Source organism: Gallus gallus, chromosome 3 (assembly GCF_016699485.2).
Source record: "Gallus gallus isolate bGalGal1 chromosome 3, bGalGal1.mat.broiler.GRCg7b, whole genome shotgun sequence".
Classification (NCBI taxonomy): Eukaryota; Metazoa; Chordata; class Aves; order Galliformes; family Phasianidae; genus Gallus; species Gallus gallus.
The window spans coordinates 80125793-80147487 of NC_052534.1; the positions used below are offsets into that span (position 1 = coordinate 80125793).

Consider the following 21695-nt stretch of genomic DNA (forward strand, 5'->3'; position numbering starts at 1 on the left):
TTCATTCCATTAATTCTATGTTTTTCAAACCATAATATGAAAAAAAATGTATTCAGTGTTTAATTTTTTCTTAGCAAGTCTAAAAGTTCTCATTTGATGACAAAATTTTAAGATAATCTCAGATTAAACTTTCTAATTTTATGTTTTTCTTCTTCTCTGTTTTTAGGTCCTTGGTCAACACGTTACTTGAATGTATATCATGCGCCTTCTGAACTCTTCTTACCATTTTGCAAACTAATAAACTTGTCCTGTGACCTACAAAAATTTGTTCTTCTACTTTTTATTATTATTATTATTGCACAGTAGTGGAAAATGCAGGAATTGAAGAGGAATTTGGAGGATACTTTCAGTTCTGAAGGATAGGTAGCATAATTTTTCGGAATATGTTTCTAATCATTCTAAGGTAAAATAAATAAAAAATAGTATTCCCAGCTGTGGGATCTCAATTTAAGGAGCTCCAAAATCATGTCAGTGGAATGGAGAAGTATGTGTGGCGTTTAGATGGCTGCTTCTATGTGATTTCTGTTTTCTAAAGCTTTAGGTTGTTTTCACAGTTTCTTATTTAAAACTCACGACTTATTTTTTCCAATTTAACTGTAGAGCCATCAACAACTGGAATAAGAACTGTTAATCCACCTGAAGCTATGGTTTTAAGCAAGATGTTTTTTATTCAGATTTGACTCTGTTTCTTTGTAAAAGCATGCTCATATTTGCAAATTCACGGCTTCTCGGTTCTCTGTTTAATTCATTAATGCAAATACCATACAAGTTCAGACATCTCAGTTTAGCACGGTGTCTTACTTAAGATACATTTTTATGATTTTTAAAGGCGAGCAAATGTTGCTGAATTTTAATACAGTATGGCTTTCAAGAAATGGTAGCCACAGCAGCCTCGGGCAATTTTTGCATGTCTTCACTGTAAAAGAAATTGGGGTTCACTGAAGACAGAGGAAGGGGAATTCTGTTTTCACTGAACACCAGGCGTAGCTTCTGGAGGCTTCATACAGACAGAGTGACAGCTCTAAAAATTTAAAACACAAAATTAGTCATTAATTATGTACCACAAGATATTTACTGTGACCCGTTAGGTTAATGATCCTCTTCCCCTCTTGTTCTCTTAATCCCCATCTTATTTGAGCCCCAGTTAAAAATGGAAGACCTCGAACTCAAATTCAGCACTTTACCTGTTTATTTGTATATAACATTCCTGCATCCAGGGAATTTGTGGCATTTCAATATGCAGAAAATATGTAAATTTGAATTCAGCTCTTTGCTGTACCATTCCACCTATTATGTACATCAGCAGAGCTGTCCATATGGAGATTTTTTACTCTGATTGTGGATCATTCTTTTAACTGCATACTTTTTCCTTTGTTATTTATTTTCTTCATTCAGTTTGGTTACAAATATCTCCATATAAAGTCTATCTTTTATATACGGAACTACATGTCAGTGGACTTGTAAAATGTGTCCATTTCCAATATGAAATGTCAGTGCTTATTAAGTTCATGAATGAAATGAAATGCCAGGTTCTCCTGATGCACAACCTTCTGGGCATACTTATTAATGCAAAGCCACTAGAAAACCTTTCAATTATAAGTTGAACTTTTGCAAACAGCAGTTCCTTATTCATGGTCAATTTGGAGGCTCTTCCTCTCTTAAAATATATAAGAGAACAAACCAATTAGTGTTGTTGAAATGGCAATCGATTTTTTTTTTCTGATAAGTAAGTTGAACCTATGCATTTTAATCCTCCAACTGGGGAAAAATGCCTCCATGTAGAACTCCTCATACAAAGATTTAGTACAGCAATGCACCCAAGAAATTGCCTCTTCATTTACTGTTTACATGTCTTTGCCAACAGCAGTTTAATTTTAGATATAAAATTATCCTCAGTACAAAATGGCCTTGCCTTGTCCATATAATACATAAAAAACCTACAGATTCCATTGAACTACTTACAGGACTGTAAGTAGTGGCTGAGAGTTACAGTTGAGTTTTTTATTACTGATGGTAGTATTTAATTCTATGCCATTGTTTCACCTTCAGTGTGGTTACTCTGGGGGATACGTTTGAGTTCAGCATCTTATTTCATGTTCTCTGTGGGTTTCTTACACCAAAATGATACAGTTGTAGAGCAAACTGTGCGCTGAAATGAAGTCTGCTGAGGCTAAGAATACCTAAACCTTCAGTGTTCATGCTTTTAAACTTCACATAAAAGAATTGCCTGTGTATTTTCTGTCCTTCTGTTGTAATAATCTCACCTTGAAAAGGCAAACTGGGTAAAGGGTTACCACTAATTGCTGTATGAAGTAGTTTAAGTGTTCTTTGAGTTCTATTTCAAAATAATGGATACATATATATATGCATATATATAAAAACAATATTTTAAATGCAGAAGAGTCTTCTGGATTCCAAATGTTTGGGTCGTCTTTATGTTTCAAGAATATTTTTAACTGTCTAAGAATGATCTCATCTCAATCTCATGTGGACAGAGGAAGAGCTTGGCAAAACTAGTTGCAAATCATTTTACTGCTGTTTTCAATACGTCTCTTGTGTAAGCAGTAGCATGACACAGAATGCAAAAAAAGAAGGGTCAGAGACCCTGCAACTCGTGCTGTGTTGCAGTGAGTTCTCAGCAGGATTTTAGGTGAACCCATATCCTGTCACACTGCAACGGACTGCCATCACCTCTGTGCTCCGTCACTCTCTCAGCTGGAGAGACAGTGACTGGGAGGCAAGAACTGGCAGCAAATGAGAAATGGTGATGCATGCACCAGGGGTCAACTTGATGTGCCCTCAAGGCCTCTTAAGTTACTCTGTAATAAGAGAATGCCAGAAGACATTTATACTCTATGTATAGCTTATATAGAGAGAGATACATGAATGTATAGGCAACTACTCATATAGAGCTGTATTCCAAATTTGTAACATATGTATGGTTATGCTTCTTCACACTTGCTGAAGTTTCACAGCTGTTTCAGTACCTATTTCTCCTGAAGTTACATCTTCCTAAAACATAACCCAACAACTTCATCACAGCCGTATGCTCAGGTGTATGTCATCATGCTTTCCTTGCTCTGTGGAGCCACTGGTTCATCCCATCAGTAGATCATCCTGCATTAATGCCCCGAGCACTAACGCTAACGAATCTTTTCTGGGTTCCCTTAATTAATTAGGAACTCTCACTCCTTATCAGCGTCACAATTAAGAGCAAGAGCTTTGTAAATGGAGAACATCACCAGGCTTGTTTTGGATTTGTTTACCTAATCTGTCTGTATCCTTGATTACACACGAAACACAAGGACATAAGTGAAAAGTGTCTCAAGATCCTGATGAAGCACTGGGGCCTTGAGTTGTGGTGTAGTGTTTGGTGCTTCATGCTCCATGCAGAACCCTGGGCCTGTACAGCACTTTGCTCTTCTCTTTTGGATGCTCTCTAGGATTGCAAGGATGAGGGCTATGGCCTTTTTGTTATGTTAGCATCTATTATTACTCATTACTTGTTAAAAACAGCCTTAAAATACATTGTGCTATCAGACAGATATTTTTGTAATGGAATAACATTTGCACTACTTACAGATATAGTGACTGCATAAATGGAAACAGCTGCTGTAATGGTCTTTCCAGAATGTTTTATCTGAAAACGTCTGGTTCAGCCTATTTGGGTTATTTCTGAAGTTATCTCTAGGAGTCCATTTTCCTGCAGAAAAAAAAAAGCCAAACAAGTAGAAATCTAGATCTTTCCTATTCAGAGAATATTAAAAACTTACAACAGATATAAAAATGAAGAATTAAGAGGAGGAACACTTGATATTTGAGCATGATTCTGATGTTCTATAGTAAAATGCACAGGACATTCACCAGTGCCAGAGCTATGCTTGTCTGCTGTAGACAGACTAGGTAGGTAGAGTCTAACTGTAATAACATGTGAACTGTTTCCCTTTCCAAAAAAGACTGTCTTAGTTCTCATCATTCTAAACACTCAAAGATGACAGTGAACCTCAGTAATGCTAAGAAGAGCTGAAAGAATTGATTTAGATAACAAAAATCATGTAAGAGGAAAATTGGGCATCAGATGATCAAAAGATCCAACATATATTTGGACGATTATCTTTATTTGAGATAAGTGCCTCTCTGGGGTCTAAAATGGAGAAAAGATGACCGACTGGCTTAGAGGATGCATTTAACTTATAAATGTTCCCTAGAAGTGTGATCAATACCACAAAAAGATGTATTCTCAAGATTCCCAAAGAGTCTAAAGCAGAACCAAAAATTAAATCTGGCTCTTTCACAACCCACCCCTATAGTTTAACCACTAGTCAGTCGTGTGGCCAACTTATCAGAATGAGGCTATACATTCCTAATAAAGCATGCTAGCCTCACCCAGCGTACGAACATATGTTATATCAACAAAGGAAAGAACAATGAGAGGGAAGCAATGTTTTAGTAGTGGCTCTATAGAAGAAAAAACAAACAAACACATTAGGCAGATTAATGCTTTGGCCAAGTCATTGTATCTGCAGGGAGGAAGCAAAGAGCATGTCAAAATACTACTGTAAACCATATAGGCAGCAGTCTTGCCTTAAGGTTTCCTTTGTTGAAAATAAACATTTTTTTTCCCCTAAAAACAGCAATACAGCAGCAGTTCAGTCCTCATTCATTTAGAAGCAAAGAAGCAGAAAGGGACACAAAGACCATCCATGGGCAACTCCTATGCTGTTTGTGGAATAGTTCCCACCTCTCTCAGTGCAGGTTATTCCCAGTGCAAACAATTGTTCAGTTACTTCATTGGCCCTTGAGAGGAAGTAGAGAATGGAATAATTCATTAATTGGAGGAAAACTGTCCTGTCAGCTAATGAGTGATATTGCCCTGCTGGGCTGCTTAAAGTTCAGAACAAGGAGCACCCATAAGTATATTGATGGAAAAGGACACAGCTATTGAGTAGATGTCTGTGGGAATAGAGGCTATAGCTATCTGTGAGATCATGGCAGGCAGGTAGCTGAAAGCCACTTTCAGAGTTTCATCACACTTCAGATTTGGATTTCAAGTACATACCTAGGTTCATGCCAAGCCTTAGTGGGAACCTCATGAAAGTTTAGCATCAGAGTCAGATGGTGGTTTCTTGAGTGCAGCAAATGATTTTTTAGGGTTTGAATTTGTTTTCACTGCTGCTGCTGTCTCTAGGTAAATCAAAGGAGATTGCTCCACCATTTTGCTTAGTAACATTTTATGATTACTGGCAACTAATAGCCTTAACCTCTAGCAGAGAGGGGAGCAACAGAATGACTCTGGAATAGAACTGATCCAAGCAGACAACTCAAAGCTGCAATCTACTCTTTCTGTCAATATAAACTGACAGCACAATTATATGCCTTCAAAACGAGACTGCATTTAGGAACTGCTCAGGAAATACTTACAGGGTGTAATTATTACTTAAACACATCACCTATAGAAATCTCATCACACAAACGTGTGGATGAGGTGTTTTGTTCCCATAGTTCTTCCTTGCTGGTGGAAATAACATTTTCATGTTTAGGTAGCATTAAATCTTCCTTTTAAAAATGCTTCAGTGGAAATACAAGATAATGTTGGCTCCATGTTTGAGGTTTGCTATGCTCATTTTTTAAACTAGCTCTTTGTCTTTCCCCTGTTTTTCTGCAGCAGTGAAGATGATGGATGAACTAGAATCATCAGGTGATGACATTTTGGTTACAACCAGCACTTACAAAACATTGCCTTTCCTTATCGGTTCAAGCGATCTCTTTGCTACGCAGCCGGAGGTCACTTTTGCAGCAGCACTGCCACCAGATCAAACTCTGCTGCCCACAGTGACCAGCCCATTCTACAGCCACTCTGTTGTCATTGACCAGTCCCCCGAAGTACCAGGCACCTTGATGCCAGCAGCTGCCAGCGCTCTTCCTGACCGTGCCAGCACAGGAGTGCAGGACATTGCTGCTGAGTTGGATGGCGCTGGTGTGAAGAGCACAGCAGTGCTGGATGAGGCAGAGCATGGCAGTGGCTACATCTCAGTGCAGACAACTGAACCTGCAGAAGTCACCCAGGCTCCCACGCTGAAGTATGTAACCACCAGCTCCATGACAACAGCAGCCAAAGGCAAAGAGCTTGTGGTTTTCTTCAGCCTGAGGGTAACCAACATGCACTTCTCCGATGATCTCTTCAACCGGAGCTCGCAGGAATACAAAGCACTAGAACAACAGTTCATGCAATTGGTGAGTGAAGAGCAACTTGAACAACACATGCAATAGTCAGACACAGTTTGAAAACAAATGCACATCCCTCATCACTAAATTACATTAATTATTGCTCCATAACTCAGGAAAAACAGCAACTAGCTTCTGTGAGAGCTGTACCAAGGGATTTTGGCAAAGAAATTCTGATTTATGCCAGTTGGCTCAGCCAGCCCTGGAGAGAACAGTATTTTAACAGCACTGGACCCTGCTGCAGTTTGGTCTGATAACAGCACTATTAAGGGACTCATAACCCTGGGATGTTCTCAGGGTGTGAAAAAGCACTCTATAAACTCAATTATTAAAGTGTTCACTTGTTCAAGAGACTCCAGATATATGCCTTGCATGTCATTATTTGGCTTTATCTTAGATTACATCAACAATTCTGAATACATCTAAGACTTGTGTCTCTATGCCAAATTAAAAAAAAGCCTTATAAAAGATATCATAGCTTAGCAGAGGCTAAGCCAGTGATTAAATATGGATTTTCTTTATGGGCACAATAGGGCAACAGGTCTGCTCAGTAGCACACCTGTTATGCTATGTCCTAACCTGCCCAGATTGAACATTTGAAAATAATTACAGTTGGCTTTTGAGCGTGGTGATATTTTTTCTTTCAGATGAATAAGTTCCCCAGCTGCCATGCATTTCATTATAGGGAAAATTGCTGCTGTCCAACTCAGTACATTATTAAGAAAGATACAAGAGTCCCAAAAATACAAAAAAAAAATTAAAAAGTGAATTGGGTGGTGAAGTTTAGCAACCATATTGAAATCAGAGAAGTAAGTGTGTAATGAGTACTTGATTACTAAAAGCAACTAGAAGAGAAATTATAGCAGCTAGACGTTGACAGTGAGGTAAAATAAAAGCGCCTTTTTGTTTTGCAGCTACTTCCATACCTTCAGTCCAACCTTACAGGTTTTAAGCAACTGGAAATACTTAACTTCAGGAATGGAAGTGTGATTGTCAACAGTAAAATGAAATTTGCCAGAACAGTGCCATATAATATCACAGAAGCAGTACACTGCGTTTTGGAAGACTTCTGTGACGCTGCCGCCCAACACCTCAATTTGGAGATTGACAGCTACTCCCTAGATATTGAGCCAGGTAAGACTGTGTTATCAACATATATGCTAAACCAAAACCAAGCAGGTATTTTTTCCCCAAATTCTACAGCTTTAGAAGGATTACATTTTTGGAAATAGTTATATTATGAATAGCCTACTAGCGAGTGATCAGGAGTAATTAAAAAAAAAAAATCTTGTAGATTCAGCTATCTACAGATGCACTTCCATACTATAGTGAAATGCTGAGTGGAGGTGTTGGTCTCTGCACATACACCAACTGCTTTTCAGATCAAGAGCCAAGTACAAGGAAACAAAAATTAGAGCACTGGCTGGGTGAAGACAGGAATAAAAAAGAGTTCAAGTGTAGTTCCCAGGAATGACTCATCCAGATCTTTTATCTGAGTAGGTAAAACATCATTTCTGAAGATTTTTTCAACGTAAGAAAATCATTGCTTAGGACATCATTAAATCTATCTTTAGAGGGTTATAGATTTCAGGACAGAATGAGAATTACTAGGAATAGTAGGATTCTACAGATACTCAGTGTCCTAAATATTACTAATAGATAGCTCTCTGTGGATTGGTGATTCTAGAATCTCTCCTGATTTAAAACCTTCCATAGTTATAAACTAATCTAGGTTGGAAAAGACCTTCAAGATGATCAAGTCCAGCCATCTACCTGACCTACCAAGTTCCCATCTCTAAATCACGTCCATTAGTGCCATATCCACACATCTCTTAAATACCTCCAGGAATGAGGACTCCACCACTTCTCCACCAGACTGTTTCATTGATTGACCACCCACTCCATGAAGGAATTCTCCTTGATATCCAATCTAAATCTCCCCCGGTGAAACTTGAGAGTTTTTCCTGAGAAAAGAGACTGACACCCTCCTCGCTGCAGTCTCTTTTCAGGTTGTTGGAGAAATGAGGTCTCCCCTCATCCGCTTCTTCTCTAGAACAAACAGCCCCAGTTCCCTCAGCTGCTTCTCATAATTCTCTTTCTAGTAACTTCACCAGCTTCCTTGCTGTTTTCTGCAGATGTTCAAGCAACTCAGTATCCTCCTTGTAGTGGGGGGCCAACACTCAAGGTGCCAAGTACAGGAGGACAATCACCTCCCTGCTCCTGCTGGCAACACTATTTCTGATAGAAGCCTGGATGCCATTGGCTTTCTTGGCCAACTGGGCATGCTGCTGGCTTGTGTTCAGCCAGCTGTGAGCTAATACCTTCCTCCATGCAGCTTTCCAGCCACTCTGCTCCAAGCCTGTAGAGCTGCATAGGGTTGTTGTGACCCAGGTGCAAGACCTGTGCTTGGCCTGGTTGAATATCTTGTGACTGGACTAAGCCCATCAAACCAGCCTATCCAGGTCCCCCTGCAGAGCCTTCCTTTCCCTCAAGCAGATCAACGCTCCCACCCAATTTGATGTCATCTACACCCATCTTGTTATCTCTATACAAATACACTTGTAAGTCTGAAGTATTTGTTAAACAGAAGAAAGTCAATAACAGCATGTCTAGACACCAATCTAACATGGGAAGTTTCGAGTTTTCCAAGTTGCACCTTTTTGGTGGTATTTTTCTGCACCAACTTCTGACAACTTGAGCACAAACTGTCCATTTACTATTCATGTAGACACTTTCTAACCTGCCTGCGTTTTAGGTATCTCCTTGTGGCCACTAAGAGAATCAGATGCGTGTGGCAAAGAAAGTACCAAAACTACAATGTCTGAACTCCTGAACACTGCTGTGATAAACTGATGTTTTGCTGAATGAAGGATAAAGGGACCCTAGAAAAACTGAACTGTGGGCTACCATAGGTTCTCTGCTTTGGTAGTAAATATTGAATAAATCACGTTTAGAAATTCAGCATATTTCCATATGGGTGTTTGATAGTCCCACTGTATTTTTATTCTGTGGAAGGGTGGGAAGTTTAGTAGATTAAGGTAATGCCAGCAAATTCCTATTTATTGTTAAATAAGAGCCATCTAGCGGTAACAGTGTTCCATCACAGTGAAACGCTGATGGAAACTGACAGCCCAAAACACATAAGCAGACTCAACAGCTTTTACAGCTGTAATAAAAGGACTAACTACATCAGTCATAAATAATAACAAAGAGCAATGTAGCAGGCTTTTAAAAATATCTGCACTCATTTTGTTTTTTGTCAGCTAAACAAAGTGAAAACAGAGAAAGTTACAAAGCACGGCAGGTACAAAGCCCAAAACTTTATTAAGGGAAATGAAACACCATCACCAAAAATGACCCTCTAAACACAGCAATCTGCTCATGCCTAACTCACCCTGTTGCAAAGAAACACTGATACCTTCCAGCTTCTTAATGTTGCAGGACTGTAGCACATGCTGATCACAGAATGGCTTGGTTTGGAAGGGACCTCAAGGCCCACGCAGTCCCAACTCCCTGCAGTGGGCAGAGCTGCCCCCCACCAGCATAGCTGCCCAAGGCCCCATCCAACCAGGCCCTGGACATCTCCAGGGATGGAGCAGATTTTTGAGTGATTTTGATTTCTACAGACCAGTCGTTGAACCAAATTCTTCACCACAGCTAAGACAAAGTGCATAAGCTTCCTTTGGAGAGTTCAGGTCACTCAGGACCTGTTGTGCTGTGTAGCCCTGCTCCTGCCTGTCCATCTGCTCTCATTTCCCTCTCTGTGCTCACTCTTCTGCACGTTATTATTTTTTGCCTTACTGGATTCACACATCTTATTGAAACAGCGTGCTGATAAAAATAGAGTCTGTATCCCCTGTGCCACTTCTCATCTTCTGCCTTCTATTTATGGGCCTAACCTTATGACATGCACGAAACCACCTCCAGGAGACAAGAGGGCTGCAGCCCTCCTTCTTACAACTCCATCAGCACGTAGCTGGGCTGAGCTCTGCCTCTAATGGCTCCTTCCGGGTCCTTTAGGCATTTTCAGGAAGCAGCAGAGAATGGGGAAGGAGAACAAGACCTGTGTGTCAACTGAAGTCAGGGCTTTGCACTGCCTCTGATCTGGGCCTGCCCAAGGCCCAACACTAGCAAAATCATTTTCGTTTAATCTCAAAGAGGCATCCCTTACTAATACTAAATATATATATAGTAAAATAAACACACAGCAAGGTTTCCCCATGCTAATGTCTGTATTTTCTGTGGTCAGTGCTGCTATTTCTAGCTTGCAGTCTTCATAGCGTTGTGCAACACTCACTAAGCTGATTCCTTCCCCTTGTTATGCCCTAAAGTTTGTGTTTCAGATGATTACAGCAGAAACTAGTTCTTACACATATATAAGACGGTAGCATAGCATCCTTGAGTACAAAACAAGCACTTTAAAGTAAAAAATCAAGAATGGATCAAAATATTCAAGTATGAAAAGCCTTGTCAGTGAGACAAAGATAAAATCACAGGATGGAGTAAACAACTGTACAAGTAAATATAAGCTTGCATGCTTGCTGTGTCATCCAGAGAAGAAAAACGTGTCCCCTTATGCTATACTACACCCCATTAACATGCACAAGCATGCACTGTTTTCTCTGGCTGCCACCCAGCTTGCCAAATACTTGGAGGGTGACGTCTCAATGCTCCCATTAATGATTTACCCATCCTTTACAGCTGATCAGGCAGACCCATGCAAATTCATGGCATGTGACGAATTTTCCAAATGCATAATGAATGAGTGGACAAAAGAGGCTGACTGCCTTTGTAAGCCGGGTTATGCAAGCCAGGACGGATTGCCCTGCCGGAGCCTGTGCGAAATGGAACCACATCTTTGTGACAATGGTGGGAAGTGTGAGTTAGTTCCAGGAAGAGGAGCTGTCTGCAGGTAAATAAATGATGCTTAACTGGAACTCTGTTAATGGACCCCTGGTTCTATTCCATGAACAAATGGAGCTGAGTATGTACTTTTCAACAGCGTAAACTGTGGTGATAAGCCAAGAACTCAATATTCAGACACTTCAACTAACACTGCCACAATTCATTTTCTGCAGTAGGAGTCATAGAAGTTCAGCACAGTAACTTGCAAGACAGGCCATAGTGCAACAGCAGTATTTCAGCTGGAAGCTCTTCATCTAATGGGATCCTCCTGAATGTTCTACTGCAACAGCAAAGGGAGACCAACCCACTACAGAAAATAATTGCTTCCCACTTCAGACAGGCCCAGGTGCAGAAATTACCAAATCAGTGGTTGGAGTAGTGGAAGTATTAAAAGTAATACAGAAAATTTTTGTAAATTATATCAAAGTACATACAAACTTAATGCTAGTATCGGGCTGACAACTTCTGCCTATTCATACAGTCTGTATAGTAAGTTCTGACCTATGTGGGAGCATCTGCTTGGTAATTTACTCAGAACCACACTAGTTTTTCCAGCAACTGGAAACCCTCTATTCTCATGAAATACAATAATCTTCTGCCCTATCTTGAAGGAAGCTCCTTATAGTGGAATTCTTACTTCAGACCCTGATAGTCAGATTAAAGCCACCAGTAAACAGAATATAGGCTTTAGAGGCATGTTCAAGAATTATTCTGAAGCACACCTGAACTTCTAAGGTACCACAACACGAATGTTATTTGACCTTCATTAAGTGGACAAAGAACCAATCTGTGGCTTTTGTTAAACGCTCACTGTCATGAATCTAAGAGTATTTTCCTTCCTCTGTTATGAATCACATTATTTCATACAGATACATAGCAACTAATTGTATTGTGAATATTGTGCTTGTATTTAATTGCATGTTCTCCTTTGTTTTCATTTGAGGTATTCTGCATTTTCTGCCCTGAAGTTCTGTATATTTGTCTCTTCCTCTCCCCATTTTAGATGTCCTGTACGCAGACACAAGTTTTACCAAGAACAGCGCTGTGCACAATTTGTTCCAGAACCCACACAACCCTTCCCTTCTAAACCTGTCATTCTTGGCTCACTGAGCCTTGCTTTTCTTCTCGTCATTTTAATTATTAAGTTAAGAAGAAAAAGCAAAAGAAACTCTAATTTGGAGTAAGCGGCTCATGATCTTTTTCCTCACGTTTGCAAAAAAAAATATTCCTCTTTTTTTAATTTTGCAATTTGAAATTTACCTAAACAAAAATGTTCTGCATTGTAGAAGGCCCACTCTCAGCAGCCCCAGTTCAGAAAACGCTGCAAGGATTAACTCCGCTTTCGAACACGATGAAGCCATAACTAGCTTTTGCCACACGGTTTGTAGTGTAAGTGCTTGTGCCAGTAGCTCCTCAGAGACCACTGACCAAGAAGCATTACACAGACTTGAAAACACAATTCAGTACGGAGGTAAAATGCATGGAACTTCTTTTCTTGTTCCTCAACACGTAGCACCACTCAAATAACAGGTCCATCTGCATGTCTTAGCTCTACAACTAAATTAAATCTGATTTTAAGCTCTTGCTTAGCAGTTTCAGAACTAAAAATACTAATTTAGGTATTTACTTTTCGCATTTACTGTCATCTTTGTTTCCTAATAGAGCACAGAACTGCTTTTCTTACAGCTCTTTTGCATGGCTTTTGTGCTCCATTCTATCCAAGTTCCATTTGCAAATTATTGAGTGAAATAACCTTTTTTTTTCCTCTCCAATTTCGTGTTTTAGGTCACCAGACCAGTTTACAGAGCCAGGACTGACAAGTTAGTCTGTGAAATTCTGCATTTCCAGCATCATTCAGACAAAACCAAGGTTTGTGATTATTTTCAAGGGCTTTAAACTTCTACTGTTTCCTCTTGGCAAATGTTACTAGGAAGCCTCTGTACTAGTTCAAAAAATCATAGAATTGCTAAGGTTGGCAAAGACCTCTAAGATCATCTAGTCCAACCACCAACCCATCCCCACCATGCCCACTAATCACATCACTCAGGGCCACATCCAGGGATGGTGACTCCACCAGCTCATCCAGGAACACCTCCAGGGATGGTGACTCCACCAGCTCTCTGGTCAGCCTCTGCCAATGCATCACCGCTCTTCCTGAGAAGAAAATTTTCTAATATCCAACCTGAGTTCTATACAGAGAAAAGCTTTTTTTAATTTGGAAGCTTAATAGGACAACAGCAGCACTCATTTAAATATGAAGAAGGAAAGAATATCTGAAAGAAAAGTTGAGAGTTCAACACAAATGCAAACCAAAGGGAAAGTTTTAATAGGAATGACAGATTGTTTAAAAATACTGCTTAGTGCAGTTTAAATTGTTAGAAGCGTACTGACACAGCCCTCCTCGCGGTCTGGTCATGGAAATGAATTTAGTGGAGAAATGGGGCAACTACATGGAATAAACGAACAATTAGAAGTATTTGGTTATTTTTCACCATAAGTAAAGTTAAAAATAAGTATCTACTTCAGAGGCTTTTGGTAAAATATGCTTTTAATGATTGGGAAAAAGATGACAGAGAAGGGGGAGGAAATATAGATGTAGAACACAGCTTTTGTGAGCTGAAACTAAGAGCAACACTTCAATGTCACTTCCAAACCCCTTTGGGGGCAGGATTTTAGAACAGAATATGGCACTCCAATAGAATTTTCAGGAAGAGATGCTATCTAGAATTTTTAAGTCAAACTGAAGATGACAATTTTATAATTTTGTTTTGCTTTGCATTGCAATGTGTAAGAAACACGTTTCGTGTCTCTGTGAAGAACTGGTTCTTCCTTTTCTAAGCTCAGAAGATAACAAATTCTTGCAAGCGGGTGACAACAGCAGACAGCACTGTGCATGGTTAGCGCTCTGGGAACACTGCCTGTCTTGCTCAGCAAGCAGTCATATGAAAAATAAAACTATCGTGAGTCAAAGCAGAATGTGATGACACGCTAGAATGTATGCATTCAAGAGGATAGGCCCCTTCAGACTGAAACAGCAAATGTCCTGAGAAAGTGATCCTGCCAACCTGATTTCTCTGCTGCCTACCTCAGCGTGGCATGTGCTCTTTGTTCCTTAGAGATGAAAGTTGAAAACATGAGCTCATTCAAAATGCAACATTTCTCTTCTAATATCTCCTGTCCCTATCAGGGACGCTGCTGGATCTTTTCTGTTCAGCTGAAGGGGTGCTGAAAAGTAAGACACTGCTTTCAGCTGAAAGGGTATTACCTCCAGCTGTCTGTAACATCTATTATTTTGCAGTTCATCTGTCAAATGTTATTCTATCAACATGTCATTTATTTGTGCTCATACACGGCATTTGGGGTGAATAAGCTTCATTTTCAACATGTTATCTGGCAAAGTTCAGTAATGGATCTAACCCCAAAGACAAAAAAAAAAGATGGTACTAAATCTAATTCGCATGGATACAGACGACTTATTTTGATGCAGTGCAGATCAAGCTCAAAAGTCATAATAGGTTCCCTTCAGAAATATACAAAATGTCATTCTTTGCTCATCAAAACCAGTGACTATCATGCAGCATCATCCTCTGCAAGAGTCACTCTCAGCCACCGAGATGACTGAAATCATATTTGAGAACAAAACAGACTGCCATTTATTTTATTCTCCTGTCAGTCACTTGGATGATCAGCAAACAGTATTTTGGATTAAAATGATAAGACAGCACTGCAAGTTTGAGCTCCCCATCTGTTTCACAGGTCAGTGTTTCATTATCGTAATCATGAGGTGACCTCAAGCACCACAGAGATGGATGAGCTGGATTCTTAGTTCATGAGTAACAGACATTAGGTCTCACAAACATGTGAGTTTGCTCAGCACTGCTGCTGCTCTTACACCAAACCAACGCTGAGGAACTAAACATCCCAAATTGTAATTTATTCCAAGCGTACTGTAATTGTGAATCTTGTGGACCCTTTAGCTATGGCTTCTTTTGCAGCGCACTACACTGAAAAGATGCTCATAAGTGTGCCCTTCAAATTACGATGATATAGTCAGTGTTTGTTATTCACACAGAAACACAGCATTGTCATACCAGGGAGGAAAAATCATAATTCTTCTCAATGATTTAGTATGTAAAATAGCTTCAGGTGTAGGATCAACTTGATTCTCCTTAGAAGGAAGCAGAGATGATCTCAAAAGATTTAAGTGAGTTCCTCACTATGAGCAGTAGTTAAATTATGTATTTTGAAATTCAAAATGCTTCTTAAATGTGTGATGAGAGTTTCTTTTACAGGTATTCAGAATAAGGAGGTCTGCATTATTCAAGACTGGAGTTCAGGTGTACAATGCGTAACAAAAAATCTGAGGATTCCTAAAGATGCATCACTTTCTCTTTGAAATCAGCACACATTAAACACATTGTGTCATTACAGACAAACAGCTCATCCTTACTGATCAACTATTTGACCATGTCTAAAATTTGCCTGGTAAGAAGTAACCTGTGTTAAGGTGCATGCATTAAGCGTACAGTATGTATATATCTTAATTCTGTTTGTAAGAGCCTAGTGCTAGAAACAGCTTTTGCTCAGAAGTGACATTTTTTGCAGTACTGTATCATTACAACCAGCCTGGTAAAAACACAGACAAAACTTTACAGCAGACCTACACCATTTTATTAACCTTTCTTACATACACTAAAGCAAAGCAAGTGGCAAACATGGAAATAAGAGCCGTTACTAATAACGTTCTTACCTCTTACCAAAAGCTACATTAAAAGCATTTGGGAACGTTTTCATTCTCTCCCTGCAATACTCAGACCAAAAATCACGCAGAAGTTGTAGTTATTTTTAAGGGCTTCCCTGAATTTAAGGTTCTTATCTCTCTGTTGATAAAACCATGATGTATACATATGTACTTCTCCAGTTAATTCCTGGTGACAGAATCCTATCACGGTTGAGGTTGGCAGGGACCTTTGGTTCACCCGTCCCAACCCCCACACAAGCAGGGACCCAGAGCAGCGTGCCCAGGGCCACATCCAGGCGGCTTCCGAAGAGCTCAGGCCAACTGTCTAATCCTAGGACTTCAAACTTTCCGACTAGGTGAAACGCTTGTAGTTTTCTTCATCCTTTAAGAACATGGGATTCACATTCCCAACTACCTAGGAAATAAATTACAGTCACGCACAAACACACTTTAAACTCAGTACATACCAATCATATTGAGAGGTTACTGTTAGTTTCTCTAGAAGAAATCTTGGCAGACAGTGAGTAGCCATTAACTATTTAATAGGCTTAACAATTCACGCTCTATGAATCCATAATCCTGATTCAAACAGGAGCATTACTTTACCTTGAACATCTTTTTCTTGAGTATATGTATATATATAGGTGCCATGCTAGTATTGTATAATATTCAGGCACTGTTTGTCACGTGGCACAAAACAGAAGTTGTATTTACTGCTCAAAGTGAACTTCTACAAAGTTCATGGCTATACTGGATGACAGCTCCTCATTCAGATGTGAAACTTTCTAGCTGACTTCAGTTGTAATTCTTTCAAGCTTTCAGTATCACACAGTTACCACAACAAAGAATGAACTTTAACTTTTTATACGTCCTTGACAGTGTGTATAAATTCCAAACAACTGCACAAAGAGGTCACCTTGCAAAACCAACAGAACTGGTGATTATGTACAAATGAAAGCAATGCACCAAGAAAACAATTTTAGGATTCTACAGCCGAAACTGTATTTTTACTTTCTCTATTTAACTAGGAAATACTTTAAAACAAAACAAACCACTAAAGATGTCGTTTTACACAGTAACTTCAGTATAAAGCTCACTTTAAAAACAGTTCTTACATGGCATGGGTGATGTCCCATGCCAACAGTGTTAGCTTTTTACAATTGTTAATGTAAGTTAAGATGCATTAAGAATGCTAAAGGCATTCTTTCCTTTTTTTTTTTTCATTACAAATGTATTTTTGTATGTGTTTAGCATCTCTCTCCCCATACCCATTGTTATTAGTTTAAAAAATAAGTAATTTTAAGTTGTGTACTTTAATAATGATTATTCATAACTATATTTATCACTCTTAACTATTAATTACCAAATATATTTGCTGGATGTAAGCCTTTTGTATTTCAATAAATTATAATAAAATCATCTCCTTGAAAATTTTGCTGGGATTTAAGAGGTATTTAATGTCACACTAAGGTGCATCACATTATCTTAAACGTGATGTTAAGCGGTACTTTAACAGTAGATCCAACCATAGCATAAAGATACTGACACAAAGTTATGCCTAAAAACTATCAAAGCCTGAAGTACTTCAATTATATTGAACTGAAAAATGATACTCTGATTTGGCCCTTGAAAGAAGCAAGTTTGATAGCCTTTTCTTCTTTTTTCTTTAACTCCAAAACTCTCGCAGCATATAAACTCTGCATATCCTAAATAGTTTCACTAGTCACCGTTAAGAAAATGAAGCAGATGCAAACGGAAAATAGCATAGAAAACAATATTTGCAGTGATTACAATAAAGCTCTCATGGTAAAGCAGCAAAGGTATAAAAAACAACTGCAGTACAAGGATACAGGATTTTGCACAGAAGTCTTTCCATTTTTCTTATTAAGGTATTTACCCTTACTCAATCCACTTAATTTTTTTTTAAACAGCAAGAGAGATGCAAGTGAGGTTTCAACATGGAATGTATTTTATTTTTTAGATTTTCAGTACAGTATTAGGAGGTCATTTAAATACTTTAGAAATATTTCGGGGAGGAAAAAAAACAAAAAAAACCAACAAAACAAGGGCTTCAATGACAAAAAGAAAACCAATCTCAACAGTGGGTAATAGGCAAGTATGTAATGACCTTATGATCCTTGAGTAGCGCTCTCTAGACTGGTTACTAGTCAGGAATGTAGTCCAGTGATTCTCTTCCTCTCCTTATTTTCTGGAGTGTTTCATGAAGTTCTCAACTATAATGGGCAGCTGCACTGACAAGCAGGAGGAAATGTTTATACAAATGAGACACAGAGAACCTCATTTTCCTTCAAAAACAACTTTTTTTTCTATTCCCCAGATCAGAAGGGCATTAGATAACAGCACAATCCCTAAGACCTGAGACTGGTTCCAAACCATCCAACAGTATCACTATCTGACACAGTAGATGAGACAACAGAGAAAAGCTGGAGAAGTGGATGAATATTTCTTATGTGAAAAAAAAAATTAGAACAACAACAACAAAAATTTTGTTGCACAAAAAGATCGACAAAAACTAAAACTGTGTTGTTTTGATACAGAATGAACAAAGGCATGCTACTGTGCAAACTAGAATACCCTGATTTATGGAATGTATCTTCTCAAGCACACTGCTCAACCAATGCAGAGATGGGGAACGTGTAAACTGAAAACATCCAGCCACCAGTTCCTCTTCCACTGTTTTATAGTCCATTTTGTTTCCCTCACACCTAATATTCATTTATCGTATAACTAACACAAATTCCCATACACTCAATTCAGGAAAATACTTTTCTTCCAGTACCAGTCTGTAGACAACTTACTGTCAAGAAACAGCCTCAGTCAAGGAAATACTGGCATAATGAAAGGAACAGACTGGAAAAATTAAGTTAACAATTTTATTTAGAGTTCCCCACAGTTACGTTTACAGATATATATACATACACACATACATACTTAAGCATTTAAGTATATATATGTGTATATACATACACACACATACACACACACTTAAGTACTGAGGTTCTTTGCTTAGTGTTCAGTCTCGTTAAGATCTGTTTTATATATATTAGCTGAGCCTGAACGTGGTAAGTCAATAATTTAAATCCAGATAGAAAGAAATGTAAGACAGGGCTTCTCAGCCCTATCAATTCAGTGATTTTCTTTTCTTTGTGTCAAATATAAGGTCAAAGCTTTTGCAGTTTTAAGTTTTTGGAGACTGGAAGTTCTGAAACCTTCATTCCAATTCAATAATGCTTCATAAGAAGTACCTTTAAAGTCATGTAACATTGTATAGATCTGCACACAACTTGCTAGTCTGCAGAATGATTCAATTCTCCTTTCACCTTCCAGCCAAAAATCACTGCTTCAGTGAAGAGGGCATTTTCAGCAAAAAGAAAACACATTTGCCAGTTTGCAATCACGTGATCAAAAAGCAGAATGGGTATGCAATGGAAGTTGAAGCTCCCTGATGTGGCCAATCCATACAGAGTTAATGTATTACTCAAATACCTTCACATATATTACAGTAAGGAGTGCATTTGTAATAATAGACATAGGCATGCAAGCATAATTTATGGTCAGCGAGGACATACGCATCATGAGCTTTCTCTACCTGCGCTACAAAACTGTACCTCTTGGAAGGCATTAGTGACATATATTTATGTGATTATAAACTAAAGTTTATAAAGATTTTTCAAAAGGTTTCAAACATAGTAAACTGAAAGGAAATTACTTTGTACTGTGAGTAAGCTGTCAATTTGTAGAGCAAGATTTCATTTTTGAATCAGGTTGAATAAGTAATGGGACATTACGTTGCTTATATTTCCAATTCTTAACAGAGAAATAATATATAATTAAGCCTACTTTGTTGAAATAATGGCCAGCATGGTGAAACAATCATATAAGAAACAGGATCCATCTTAAAACTGAATTAAATTAGTAATTCCTATCCACAAAATCTCTCACTGCTTAATTAAGGAACTGCTACAAGCTAGGACACTGACAAAGGAGATCAAGATAAAGATCAGTGTCTGAATGACTACAATATTCTAGTATACTAAAGATTGTAGCTAATTCATCAGCATGTAGATGATGCATTATGTTATTGGCCAAATTTTTTACAATATCTAACCAAAGGTACAGACTTTGTGCATCTCATTACAATTAAAATAAACAGGTCTCAATGTTCAGTTAAGTTACATTACCATCCAGAAACTGACCAGATTTCCCTTATGCTATCCTTATCTGCCTCCAGATACAAGTCTTGGACAATTTTGCATGCTATATTTAAATTATACTACATGGATAAGTGAGTTGTCCAAGAATGGACATATTCTCTTAACAGAAATTAAGTCAAAAAAAATAAGGAGATTTGTATTTAAGGAAAAAAAAAAAAAGAAGAAGAAGAAACAGAAACAAGTGGTATAAGCTGTAATGAGCAGTACATTCTTTGTGTACAATATTATTCAATATTGACATACATGAATTCTCTTCTCAGAATGCACAGAAAAAAACATTTCTCTTAAAACAAAACAGAGAATGCAGTAGGAACAGTAACAGAACAATAACAGAAACAGTAGGAAGTTATGAGTCTGAAGTACAGAAGGATTTCCCATCACTTTCAGAAGAAGTTAGTAAACACAGACACTAACCACTTTTCAAATCAGGACATAAAATATCTCAGATTATATAAAAGTACACTCCAACTTCTCCAGAACAGAAGTCAAAGCTAAGGCCCCACAATTCCAGTTATGAGATACAGCATTTACTCTTTACTAGGCCACCACTTAAAGCCCACTACTTAGTATTCTGAAGAGGGAATTTTATAAAAAGATGGTTGTGATACCGTCCTTTGTACTATGTACCCACCTACTGATAGATCATTTAAAAGTGTTAAGTGTTGTAACAGAAACTGCTAAGAAAAATGCAGTGTATAAACATAATGCTACAACCTACACTGACTGAAAATTCTTCAGGGTCCTCATACCTAGTAAAGCTGACTACACAAATTAAATATAATAGAGTACAAATTAACAAACCACATGATTAATAAAATCTGTTCACTTTATATTAAACATCTCTAATATGATTATAGAACATTTACGTCCTCTGTTGCACAGAGGAGCTCTTCCCTTTGTACTGTGGGCAAGGGTTCTCATCTTGAATGCTACTGTGCAAAATGACCATTTATTTCAACAGGTTCTGCAGCATAGCTGTAGCATACGTAGGCCGAGCTTGTCTGCTTTCAATTGCATTTTGAAGGTACTGGATACCTCCACAGCGCTCCCAAATTTCTTCAAACTGTCTCGGCAAAATTTCAGCACCACGCTTTCGAGTTAAGCCAGTCTCTTCAAGATTAAGCTCACACATATCCATGTCATCCTTACCTGAAAACGTAGAGTGAAAAAGAAAAACCTTTATAAAACTTTTACATCATTCAAAGGTCACATCAGCAAAATTCATATGTTCATTAGTTAGATTCCCCCTGTTAAGCTCTGGTTTGTTAACAGACTTCATAGCTTATGAGGGAACCAGTCTTCAGACAGATTTCTACTCACAGGACAGAAAAGCAATATCAGAATAAAATACTTTCAGATGCTGAAACTGACAGAATGGTGGTTTAAAAAAAAATCAAGCAAAAAGGAACAAAAACAAGACACCAAGAAAGATCAGCATCTCAATATACTCTCCTGAAATCCACTACAGAATGAATTTGTTTTGCACATACATACAGTTTTGCAGTCAACTGTTGTTATAGTTTTGTTTCGTTTTTTAAACAAAGCAAAGTGACGAGAAGCTTAAGACTTGATCAAATTGCCTCTACCCT

The 21695-nt window shown here is 38.3% G+C and overlaps 2 protein-coding genes across 4 annotated transcripts in view; one reads left to right on the top strand and one right to left on the bottom strand.

Annotated features, from left to right (window-relative positions):
• Positions 1-17907, top strand: part of IMPG1 (interphotoreceptor matrix proteoglycan 1) — a 54797-nt gene extending 36890 nt beyond the window's left edge. Inside the window, exons 14-18 of one of the 2 annotated variants that reach the window (XM_046938382.1) lie at positions 5666-6234; positions 7140-7359; positions 10927-11137; positions 12916-12999; positions 15423-17907. In XM_046938382.1, the coding sequence (XP_046794338.1) occupies positions 5666-6234; positions 7140-7359; positions 10927-11137; positions 12916-12955 (1040 nt within the window). In that variant the 3' untranslated portion in view covers positions 12956-12999; positions 15423-17907. 2 annotated transcript variants of the gene reach the window in all.
• The window catches only part of MYO6 (myosin VI), a 99556-nt gene continuing 95678 nt past the window's right edge, over positions 17818-21695 (bottom strand). Inside the window, exon 37 of one of the 2 annotated variants that reach the window (XM_046938419.1) lies at positions 17818-21255. In XM_046938419.1, coding sequence (XP_046794375.1) covers positions 21056-21255 — 200 coding nt within the window. In that variant the 3' untranslated portion in view covers positions 17818-21055. 2 annotated transcript variants of the gene reach the window in all.